This window comes from Salarias fasciatus, assembly GCF_902148845.1.
Source record: "Salarias fasciatus chromosome 23 unlocalized genomic scaffold, fSalaFa1.1 super_scaffold_20, whole genome shotgun sequence".
NCBI classification, from domain to species: domain Eukaryota; kingdom Metazoa; phylum Chordata; class Actinopteri; order Blenniiformes; family Blenniidae; genus Salarias; species Salarias fasciatus.
Genome location: NW_021941230.1, coordinates 12,730,321 through 12,742,060, shown reverse-complemented (window position 1 = coordinate 12,742,060; position 11,740 = coordinate 12,730,321). Strand labels below are relative to the sequence as shown.

General features: G+C 43.3%; 2 protein-coding genes across 2 annotated transcripts; one reads left to right on the top strand and one right to left on the bottom strand.

The window, feature by feature from the left end:
• Positions 1-188: 188 nt before the first annotated feature.
• Positions 189-1,958, bottom strand: arl6ip6 (ADP-ribosylation factor-like 6 interacting protein 6). The gene is made up of 4 exons (XM_030086387.1): positions 1,570-1,958; positions 861-914; positions 656-788; positions 189-407 (listed from the first exon to the last, which is right to left on the bottom strand). The coding sequence occupies exons 1-4, from the start codon at positions 1,796-1,798 to the stop codon at positions 314-316; spliced, it is 510 nt and encodes a 169-aa protein (XP_029942247.1). The 5' UTR covers positions 1,799-1,958; the 3' UTR covers positions 189-313.
• A 516-nt stretch (positions 1,959-2,474) lies between these two features.
• Positions 2,475-11,399, top strand: arhgap1 (Rho GTPase activating protein 1). Its single transcript, XM_030086258.1, has 13 exons — positions 2,475-2,563; positions 6,654-6,855; positions 6,949-7,047; positions 7,328-7,415; positions 7,495-7,626; positions 7,706-7,792; positions 8,512-8,610; positions 8,682-8,789; positions 8,868-8,944; positions 9,149-9,226; positions 9,329-9,457; positions 9,902-10,005; positions 10,097-11,399. Exons 2-13 carry the CDS (start codon positions 6,732-6,734, stop codon positions 10,262-10,264), a joined length of 1,293 nt encoding a protein of 430 aa, XP_029942118.1. The 5' UTR covers positions 2,475-2,563; positions 6,654-6,731; the 3' UTR covers positions 10,265-11,399.
• The last annotated feature ends 341 nt before the right edge of the window (positions 11,400-11,740 follow it).

Sequence of the window (11,740 nt, the reverse complement as noted above, 5' to 3'; positions counted from 1 at the left end):
ACTAAAAAAAATAGTTGGAGGAAAAGTATGGTGTAAATTTGAGTTCACATTTTAAAAAATTCCATAAGTGGGAAGACTCAAGTCAAAATTGTATTGAAAAACTTGAAATAACTTAAAATATTAAGAAAAACCACACAAAATATTTAAATTCACACTTTAAGTTATATCATGCTTATTTTCAGATGCATCAACAGGAAATTCCAGGCAGTACAAATTAGAGCAAAGACATATTTTTAATTCCAAAAAAACATGAAACAGGAAGTTATGCAGCATGGTGGTGGAAATCTAAAAATCTTTAATCCTGGAGTGAGTGTCAGGAGAGACTCCAGACGACGGTCAGCATGGCCATGATGCCGTTCAGAAGAGCCACGCCGTAGCTCACGTAGCATTCCTGTCCGGAAACATCTCTGGAGCCAAAAGCAGACAGAAGGCTGGGTTAACTTCAGCCTGCACTATGTATATCACAGCTTCATCATCTATTCATTGTCCATCAATACAGAAAACAATTAAACTAGGATATGCAAATTGCATGAGGACAATTCAATGTAAAACAGGAAGTTATTTTTCCATGACTGTATCTGGTGAAAAGCTACTGATGATCCATACCTGGGTACGAAATTTTTAAAACCAGTTTGTAAGAGTAGAAATGTGTCACCTGCAGTGTGTTGGGCTCCAGCTGGTGGGGGACGCTCCATCGGGCCCATAGGAGTCGAGGTAGGTGAGGATGCAGGAGAGGCTGCAGCAGATACACCCTGCTAATACCGACAGCACCAAGATGCTCCAGAAACCTGCAGATTAGAGTCCCGTTTCAACCATTCACATATCCTGTCACAGCAAAGCATTGTGGGATTTTAACTCACCCAGCATCCTCTCCTCTGTGCCATCCTCTCGCCTCACCCTGTCAGCTCGCAGGTCTGAAACACAGCAAAGCAAGAACAATTGCTCTATTTGGTTTTAATCATAAAAATAAAGTGTTTTGTTGAATCCATTTATGTTCTTGAATCTTCTTTCTCTTCAATATTTGATGTCACATAATCCTGAATAGTTAAAACCTCAAATTTTTTAAACAGTGTTCAGCTTTGAGAAATTTTGAAAAAAAAAAAGCATTTCTTACTTTTTTGTTCTGTCATTTTGTAATTGTTTTGAAATTAACATTGTATCATTTCCAATTGATCTGATTCTGAAAGCACAAGTTTTTTTTTTTTTTAAATAAAACTATCAGGATCAAAAATTACTAAAAGAGCTTTATTGATGTATCTGACTGATTATTAAATATCTCAGTGGAACAGCTCAAATAGTTTCCCTGCAGTATTTAGTAGTTCTTCTATCAACCAGAAACTACAAAGAAAAAGACAAGTATCACTCCTGTTCAGACAAATGAAAGCTGAATATTTTGAATCCAGGTGAAGCAGCAGGTTGTCAGAGAAGGTGCGGCTTCACAAAAATAAATGAAACTCAAATTTTCTTTTTTATTTGGATTCAATCTTTTCATAAATGACCTGACGTGAGTCTAGATGTCTCTCTGAAGATCCCGGAAACAAACAAACAAAAAAGTTTAATGAGGTTCACCTTTCAGTATGATGTAGCAGAAAGCGCAGAAAACTCCCGCAGCGGACACCACCGCGGCCGAGGCCAGCGCAGACAGAAGCCCCGCGGGCCACACTCCCCCGCCGGGCCGCTCTTCCGGGCCGGGACCGGAGCTCCGCTCCTCCGCCGCCGCTCCGTCACGCTCCCTTCCCGGGGGAAGGGAGCCAAAGCGCTCCCTGAACACCTCCGTGTGCGTCGCGCTCCTCGGCATCCTCAGACAACGTTTGTTCACATAACAGGAGGCACAATGCAGACTTATGAAGTTTAAATAATAAAAAAAAAAATACTCTGCACCTTCTCAGCCCTCCATGTTCAGATATTAAATACACGACAATAAACACCAACTTTTCCACATCGTCTTCACGCCTCACCAGAAGATTGTCCCTCAGGAGTATCCGTCTGCTGTCAGTATTTATGACGACCGACTGAAACTTTTCAATCATAGATACACAAAGTTAGAGTCACATAAATCACTGTAAAATCATAGATAACGACATGTAGAGTCATGGCCATAATAATAATGAAAATAGACATATTGGATCCGTTGCACATCTGGTGTAATTAGGATCATAGCTGTATTTCAGCAGACTTATGTATGCATGGACTCATTTAGCATTTGACCTTAACTTTTTATATCACTCCTAAAACAGATTCCTACTTCCATATTTTAGTATTTATACTTAAATGTTTGCTTTTGGGATTTTATTGTCCTGTTTTAACGTTTTTTTCGATTTATCTTTTGACTGTAGTTTTTTTGATCATTGCTGATTTGACTTCTCTAGTACACTGAGCTGTGTGCTCGGGAAATAGAGGTAACTTACAATGATTCATGCATGCTTTTATTTTGACAGGCCAAACTGAGCAGCACAGGTTTACTTTAAAAGACATTGAACCGGAAGTGGGTGTTGACGCAGCTTTGTTTGCTGTCAGCAGATCAAAGGACTTCAAAAGCGCATCGGACGTTTCACGATTCACGGTAAACAAATCGTTCCCGGTTCGGGTCGGACGTTTCGGTTCCGTTTGATAAGGCTCGGCGGTTCGGGAGTTGTCGGCTCGGCTCGGGTGTTCGACTCGGGTGTTCAGCGCGCTTCGTGTCGCTCTGATGGGGAGCGATAAAGCTGCTGCTGTCCGCTGCGGCGCTTCGTTAGCCGCGCTACGGGGTAACTTCGGGCGTCGTGCTGGCTCTGGAGGCGGATTGTGACTCAGCGGAGGAACCGCTCCTATTAGGAATGTACCAAACGTATAGCTAAACCCTCCGTGCTGTTTTTTTCTGGGGCTCCCTGTTTATAAAGCGTCTAGCTGGGTAGCATTCCTCAGCTAATGTGGCTTTGCTAGCTCTGTCAGCTGTCTGTGTGTGTGTGTGTGGATAAAACTCACTTTACCTGCAGCTCACCTGTTGCTTTAATCAGCAGGCATATCAACAGACACCTGAACAGATGTGAGGGAAGCTATCAGGGCACCTTAACATCTGTGTCATTTTAATCCGTCTTAGACAATTTGTTTTTTAAAAAACAAGTGTTTTTTTCACTCCGTGATGGGAATATTCCCAGATATGACAGCAGAATCCCAAGCAAAGGTCTCAAAAGATTCATGAAGTATTGTTCTGCTTTTTTTTAAAAATAGTTTTTGTTTTTCATTATGCAACTATCAAAAGCAGGACTGCAAAGTGTTTGTGTTAAAAATGTTAAGGGGAAACTTTCCAATCGAAACGACAGCATCATATTTTCGAATATTTTTGAGTTTTTATAACATTCATTTTAGTGTGATATTGCAAAGCTGGGCTGTCATTTTAGATTTAATTGTAATAACTTACATCTGTAGGATTTTTGGATCAGGACTTTGTGGAGAGGAATTGGGGCTAGATTTCTACTGATACAATCAAAGGTACAAAATAAGAGGGAAACTGTGACCATGGTGGTTTTATTCCATCAGGATCATGAGGAGGTTTGGAGATGGATGGTCGTCTTGATTGAGGCTCCAGGCGATGTGACGGTTTAGGAAGAGTGCACAGCTCTAGTTAAAAGTCAAAAAAGAAGGGAAAAACCTATTTTTCTTCAAAATATTTTGTTCTGTGAGTGACTGATGTAACTATTGCTAAGAAAGCGAGACTAAATCAATGTCTTGTGACCTCAGTCTGCACTTCCTGCCAGACTGATCGAGTCATCTGGACATTTATTTTTGCGTAGCATTCTTTTGATGCTTGTTAAGCAGTTCTGTGACAGATGGAGGGCAATGGCAGTTTTGCAGTGTTTGTCCCAATTTCTAGAATCGAGCTGAAAGACCATGTTGAAATTGCTCCAAATGATAATATTCATGGACAAGACAAATCTTTACATTACAGACTCAGTGTTGGAAATATTCTGTATATTATCCCAACAAAGCAGTAAAACTGTTTTGATCACATAATATTGAAGCAAAATGGCAATCAATAGTGCTTTGTTTAAACAAACATCGACATCAGGGAGTGCTGAAAGCAAAAACAAACAAAAAATAGAAGAGTTAAATGGAATAAAAAAAATAAATACATCCAATTTGGCTCCCAGAAAATGAGTAATAGGGTTTTTTGGTTAAACTGAAGAAAGTTTTGGCCTATCTAAATCTTGACCTCTTCAGTAAACTCACTGAACATTTGCACTGGACCACAGTTTCATGTCATCTGTATAACCATAAGGCAGTTTGTTTGTCCAGGATTGGAGCCAGTGAGAGCATGTACAGTAAATGTAAAGCAGAAGTGAGCCCATGATAAAACCTTGTGGAACCCCACATGCTATTTTGGTCAGTTCAGCCTTCAAGTAACTGACACAAAGAAGTCATCTTTTAGTTTGCATTTTAAACTAACCTTTGAGACATTGTCAGAATTTTAAGATTTGGTGTGAGTCTGTAATTACTGATTATTGCTGCTTATTCTTTTAGAAATGGTTTAATAGCATCAGTTCTGGGATTGTTTAAACACTCCTGAACTATGAGATACATTTACATATCTTAATACCTCTAAGGTTGTATAGTGTGAAGCTTTTTCTAAGCAGTAAGAGGAACATGTTCACAGTGGGTTTTTTTTAATTCTAGATAAGCCTGGTTTGACATTTTCCAGTGTATTAACCCATTTGTAATAGATATAGATGCAAGGAGGAGGATTATTGGTGTTTTTTATTGATGATGCCAGTGAAGAAAGGCTGCCTTGCATTCTTCAGATTCAAGTTATGAGAGCAAAGTCTCTTTATATACACAACACACATCAACATTTTCTTGCGAGCAAGCTGAGTCGGTCAGTGATTTAAGAAACCCGAGAGTAATAACAAGAGGATATGAACTGACCCTAGTTACACTACTGTAATGTCATCAGGAGAACGCCTCTGGCGCTCTCTGGTATTTGATTTGGCCTGGTTGGCGCAGCTCAGCTCACTGTGACATATCATTGATTTCTGACAGCTGGATTTTTCCAGTCACATCCAAACCCCAGGAAAACGGAGGAAGATGTCTTTGTGAACTGGTGCAGAGCGGTTGGCACGTGTGCAGTGATCATTCGCTGCATTCAGGCTCAACCCATTCGACACGCCGCGGCGCTCTGCCTGCTCAGACGGCGTCATTCATCCCTGCGGTGTAGTTTTCCTGGGAAATGCTTCCCAATCCCTCTGGAGCACGCGCTGACTAAGCTGCTTTCCTCAGCCGGGAGGTGGAGGAGGATTGAAGAAGGAGGGTGTGTGAATATGCACACACAAGATCCGTGTGTGTGTGTGTATGTGTGTATGTGTGTGTGTGTGTGTGTGTGTGTGTGTGTGTGTGGGATGTCATTTTGACATGACTCTCAAACACACCTACACAAGACTGATCAGCTGCTTTGCTCCTCTGTCTACCCAATTTCATCGATCTAATTTTAACTGGACAGATGCACATTTTAAGGTTTCGTTTGCACCGTGGGGTTGCATGTGGTTATGTTTTAATAGATGCTTTGCCTTCATTTGTGATCTTTGAATTTTGTTTGCACAATGGGTGGATTACAGGTACAAATGAGGTGTGTTTGCTGTCTTTTGGATGCTTTTCAAAAAGGTTTTTAGTTCTTTTGTTGTGATTTCTAGTTTTGTTGGCACTTTGGAGGCGTCACAGGCTGTTTGAGAGATTGCTGCTCCATATATTTTTCCAAAAGCTTCAGTAATGTTCAGTTGTTTTTCACTTTCTTGTCTTGATGTAGACTGCTGTTTACCCTATTTACTGGGGTTTATTGAATGTCATATTTTGGAGTTGTTTCTACTACAGACTGTCTATAAGAGTTGTACTTATCATGATTTGACTCATTGTTAAGGGTTGTGGATGAGAGACAGATGTCGTAATATTCCTTTGGAGTGATTAATGAGGGTGTCTTATTATTTGATGTACACTTTTTTTTGTTGTTTTTCATTGGCTGATTCTTGCTCTTTTCAGTTGAATGCTGCTTCCTTGTACACTGTGGTGGACCATGGCTGTGACAGTTGCTGGATGTAGTGCAGCATGACGAATGCGCTCTATTAGAATTTTAATTACACGCTTAACAAATCCGCCCGAATGTGTGTGACCTGTGGGTTTTTCAGTTGCGTCATGTCTAGAAATGAGCTCACAGCCAGGTGTTTTGTCCTTGGCCGTATGGGATGACCTACGCTGCTCTGCGACACCATCACTGGGGGGAAAAGTATGTTGATGACACAAAGACAGAAAGCTAAGAGGAAAGGAGGAACTGGTTACTGTCATTCTTGCTGACAGTTTCTTGGTTGCTGGAACGTGCGATAACAGTTGCTTTTCGCCGTGTGCGCTCAGCAGTGGTGGTTAGTAGCGATATTTATTTAAAGCAACATGCTGTCAGCCAGCATAACATCACACAGTGGAGAGGGGGTGTGTGTGGAAGAGGGGGATGGGAGATAATAGTGGAAGCATGAAGAAAAAAAGGGGGGAAGATGTGCAGCCATTAATGTGAAGCAGCTCCATGATGCAGAGTGTCAGATTGCTGGAGGCTTCACTATAAAGAGACGCGTATCACATGCACGGCGGCTGCCTGGATGCGAACCCATCCCACCTGAAGTGTCTCTGTCCCACAGGTTGCACCTCGTGCTGTGTGTGTCTGCGTGAGTGCGCGTGAGGCATCGCTGTGAAACGGTCGAGACTGTGCGTGCGCGATGTCTTCAGACCTGCTGGTAGATCTGAGCGACGACCAGGCCACTGCACAGCTGGGGCAGCTCAAGCTGACCACCATCGAGGACCAGCAGTGGCCCCAGGATGAGTCCACGCTCAGTAAGTCAGGTGAGTGCGGCTTAAACCTGTGACTCTTGAACACACTGTGGAGCATAAACGCTGACTAACGAATGCCTCTCTTCGTGGATTCATGGGTTTCAGAGACTGACGTTTCCCAGCAGTTTGATGCCAGCTCCCCTCACCTGCCCTGGGACCATCCTTTCTACGACATCGCCAGGCATCAGATCATTGAAGTAGCAGGTAAGGTCTTCAGCCACTCCATACTCCCCCACAGTGTAAACAGAAATAATTTTAAGTCTTCTTTGCACCATGTGATCCTCCAGTATGTATTTGGTAATAACTAAGTGCTCACTTTGATCAAATGATTGACAGAACACTGAATCCCCCATAGTGCAAAAACAGTGATGCCACCACATTTAAGAACTGCACGCTCAAATTTACTTCGACATATTCAAGCGTCCCTTCTTCCGGGTGTGACGTTTTGCTGTGGTTGTTTTTAACTGCTGATTTTTCTGTGCAGGGGATGACAACTTTGGCAGGAAGGTGATTGTGTTTAACGCCTGCAGGATGCCCCCACAGCACCAACTGGACCACCACAAGCTGCTCATGTAAGCATCCAGCAACCTCAAGAGCCTCGGGCAGCCTTCAGCATGAACTCCCGTTGACGCCCGTGCTAAATTCCCACAGGTACCTAAAAGGAACTCTGGATCAGTATGTGGAGAGTGACTACACACTCATCTATTTTCACCACGGGCTGACCAGTGAAAACAAACCATCTCTCAGCTGGCTGCGAGACGCGTACAGGGAGTTCGACAGGAAGTAAGTCATCTTCGGAGGACTCCAGCTGGAATGATCTGTGCAGTGCCTTCACTCTGAGTGTGCGTCGTTTGTGTTTCAGGTACAAGAAGAACATCAAGGCGCTGTACATCGTTCACCCCACCATGTTCATCAAGACTCTGCTCATCCTCTTCAAGCCAATCATCAGGTTCCCGCCTTCAGAACGTCACACCCTCAGAACGACACTGATGTTAAAATCAAGAAACGGCTAATTTTCCACCACAATTTGAACCATTTCGGTGAAAATAGTTGACTTCTGCTTTTCTACACACTGCAGAAGTGATGTGTTTGCTTGTAGATGATCGACTTCCTGTTAAGGCAGTGGTCCTCAAACAAGTCCAGAATTAGCTGCTGTAGCTGCTGGTTTTTGTTTCAACCAAGCAAGAGCACACTAGACTCCAACTATTTCACCAAGTCTACAGGGGGACTCAGTTGAGGAAATGGGTGGAGTCTGATGTGAGCTTTATTATTTTGAATCACATAGAAAATGCACTTTAAAAAGGAGACCACAATATAAGCTCATAATTGCATCTAATGCCCACATCTTCCAGACAGCCACATTTTGTTAATTGTGTTGGAATTGCTGGGTTTTTGAAAGTCACTGATCAGGACAGAGAACATTATGTTCAGAAAGTCCAGACAGTGTTTATTCTGAGAACAAAAAACAGAAGTACTGTTGTGTGATTATTTACTTTCTTAATAAGTGTATTGAATGCAAAGGGAAGATCAGAAATCCAGATTTGTGGCATAGTTTTTGGCTCTTGTGACATCTAGTGGCATTTTGGGAGAACTGCAACATCAGCAAATGGCAAGACGGGAAAACAACAAAAACTTTTCTTAAATCTTTCTGTTGTTTCTGGTTCTCAGTTTTAAGTTCGGCCGGAAGATCAACTACGTGAGCTATCTGAGCGAGCTGGAGGACGTGGTCAAGTGCGAGCAGCTGCTCATTCCCGCGCGGGTCAAAGAGTAAGACCTTTTCCTCTGAGCCTCTGTTGGAGTCTGGTGTCGGATTCTGGTTCTAACCTCGTCTTTCTCAGATACGACAACAAACTGAGAGCCTCTCTGAAGCCCAGCGCCCAGCCTCCCATGTCCCCCCCTCGCAGCCCTCCTCTCCCTGACCAGGTGTTCGGGGTGCCGCTCGCTTTGTGAGTGACAGACGCTCGGAAAGTCCACCGGGAACTTTTGCGCTCTCGGCTCACATTTGTTGTGTTTGTGTGCTTCAGGCTCAGACAGAGAAGTTCGGAGGACGATTCAGTTCCCGTGGTGATGAGGGACACCATTGACTTCCTGTCAGAGCATGGTAAAACAAACACAGCCCACCTGCTCGATCCGGTCCAGCAGTCAGCACACAGCGTCCGCACAGGAAGCAGCAGCTGCTTCATCACGCCACAGTCCACACCAAACTCAGAAACACACACACACACACACACACACACACACACACACACACACACACCTGTCTGTCTGAGATTTTATAAAGGAACTTCTGGTTTGTGTGTATCAGGTTTGGAGATGGAGGGGATCTTCAGACGTTCTGCTAACGTGACCTTAGTGAAGGAGGTACAGCTCAGGTACAACTCAGGTACGAGTCCCAAACCAACCGTCTCCTGACCCATTTCCTTACTGAGTTGTGCTCACTCCTGGACGGATCAGAGCGAACGTGTCTTTGGTTTGTGTGTTGGAGGGATGACGGTGGATTTCCGAGAGATGGAGGACGTCCACTTGGCTGCGGTCATTCTCAAGACGTTCTTGAGGGAACTTCCTGAGCCTCTGCTGACCTACCAGCTCTACAACGACATCGTCAATTTTGCCTGTGAGTCCAGTTTGTCTCGTGTTTCTTGTCGTGCGTGACGAGCTGACAGGACCGGAAGGTCCTTGGTTCGAATCCCTGGACCAACAAGGGAACAGAAGAAAAAATATCCATGCAACTTGTTGTACAGTCTCATCAAAAAGAGAAATTAGTTGAATTACTTCTCAAATATCAGGGGGCCCAATGCAGAGTTTGTGTATTTTACAAGATACAAAGCTGCTCAGGAAAATAACTAAAGAAGCATGAAAATTTAATACAACATCTGGATCTGTTTCCAGTGCTTTGCATTCAACTTAATCCTAAACTGCTGTGGACACAAACAAAGAATGCTTCTGCAGAAATGATCATATATATAACAAATATACAAGTGCACTGAACACTGGCAGATGAGCAATTTTTCTGCAGAAAAACTCTGGAGTGTTTGATTGACAGTGAAATGTGTTCCAGCTGTTCCCAGCGACAGTCAGGTGACGGTGATGAAGACGCTGGTGGAGTCTTTGCCGGAGGAGAACTACGCTTCGCTGCGATACCTCATCACATTCCTGGCTCAGGTGAGACCGTCAGGCTCCGCCCCCCCTCCTGCCTCTGCCCCACCCCTCCCTTCACCTGGGCGATCTGACTCCTCCCACCGTGTGTGTCCAGGTGTCGGCGAACAGCGAGGTGAACAAGATGACCAACAGCAACCTGGCCGTGGTGTTCGGCCCCAATCTGCTGTGGGGGCGGGACAACGCCATGTCACTCAGCGCAATCGGGCCAATCAACAACTTCACCAGAACCTTGCTGGACCAGCAGCACCTGGTCTTCACTTAACCGCCGTCGCTCAGCTCATCTTCTACCACCACACCCCCACACGCAGCAGTTTAGCATTTAGCTCAGCTCTCGACCAATCAGGAGCTTCATCAGGGTACTCGAGTACCAGCAGACTGAAGGTCTGCTCCCCCCCACCCCTCCCCCCTTCATACATCCTCCATCTTCATCTCGCTCTCTTCTTCCTGTATGCTCCTCCCTGCATGTACCTCTATTTACACGTCTCAGGCCTCGCCCTCTTTCTCTGTGAATCCGTGTCGTGCTGTTCTTTATGTAGTGCCAAAAGAAAATAAAAGAAGAAGAAATGGCCTCAAGCTTTTCACAAACATCCTGTGAGGATGGCGATTCCAGATCAGATGGAAGCAGAGATGAAGTAAGAGGAGGCGAGCGTCTCTGCCAAAAGACTCAGGTTAACTTACGAAGCGGTCAACTTGGTACCAAATGTCGCCGACAATCCAGGAAATGCTGTAATTGATGTTGGTGAGTAACTTCAGAGAGGAGACAGGTCCCACGTCCGAGCTGGGAGAACAGAGTCAAACTTCCTTAAGACACTTAAAAAAAAAAACAGTATGTTGGTTAAAAAAAAAAAAAAACTTTATGTAAATTATATATTATAGAAGTCACTTCCTGTCTTCCCAACTCGGACGTGGGAGTTTCCTAACTGGTAACTTTCCGAGATGCAAGCTCAAAGAAAGTGTGATAAAAGTGAGAATGGGAGCCGAGTGTTGGTCCAGGTCCAGGTCCAGGTCCAGGTCCAGGTCCAGGTCCAGGTCCAGGTCCAGGTCTTGTACTGTGGTCTCCTCAGTACAGGTTCAGTGGCGTCCTCGGTCCAGTCGGGTACTCCAGGGTGTTTGTCCGTTGTTACATCCTGAAGGTTATAAGACGACCCACATATAGCACAGAATATCCACTTTAACAAGTACTGTGACTTTATTTATGTTGCCTTGTTTTGTTTCGATTTGTTTTTCTTCTCATGCTGTGCCACAATAACAGAGTTTGTCCAAGTTGTGTTTCTGGCCTTCAGAAATGTTCTTTTTTAATTACTGCATACAAAAGCTCTGTTATGGAAACAAACATAACTTAGCATTTTGACATTAAAGTTGAAATATCAATAACAGATTTTTATTTTATTTTATTTTTTTTGACAATGAAGAGGTTGTAAATTTTGAGGAAAAAAAATGTATGTGCTGTTATTTAGTGATATTCTAAATTTAGAATATTTATTAAATAAAGCCGAATATGGCTAAATTAATCTCATTCACACTTAAAAATATTTCAGGATAACTACAAAAAACGTATCATACATTTCAAAATACTGATTCAACACTTAAAAAAAAAATAAAACCTGAGACTGACATGTTTTTTATGCTTTTAAGGTCAAGAACCTGAAATATATGGGATTCTGAAAAAAGAATTTCTTTCAAATAGTCTTGGCAAAACATGTTTTTCAGTTATATCCATGGGAAGAAACCTTAAATC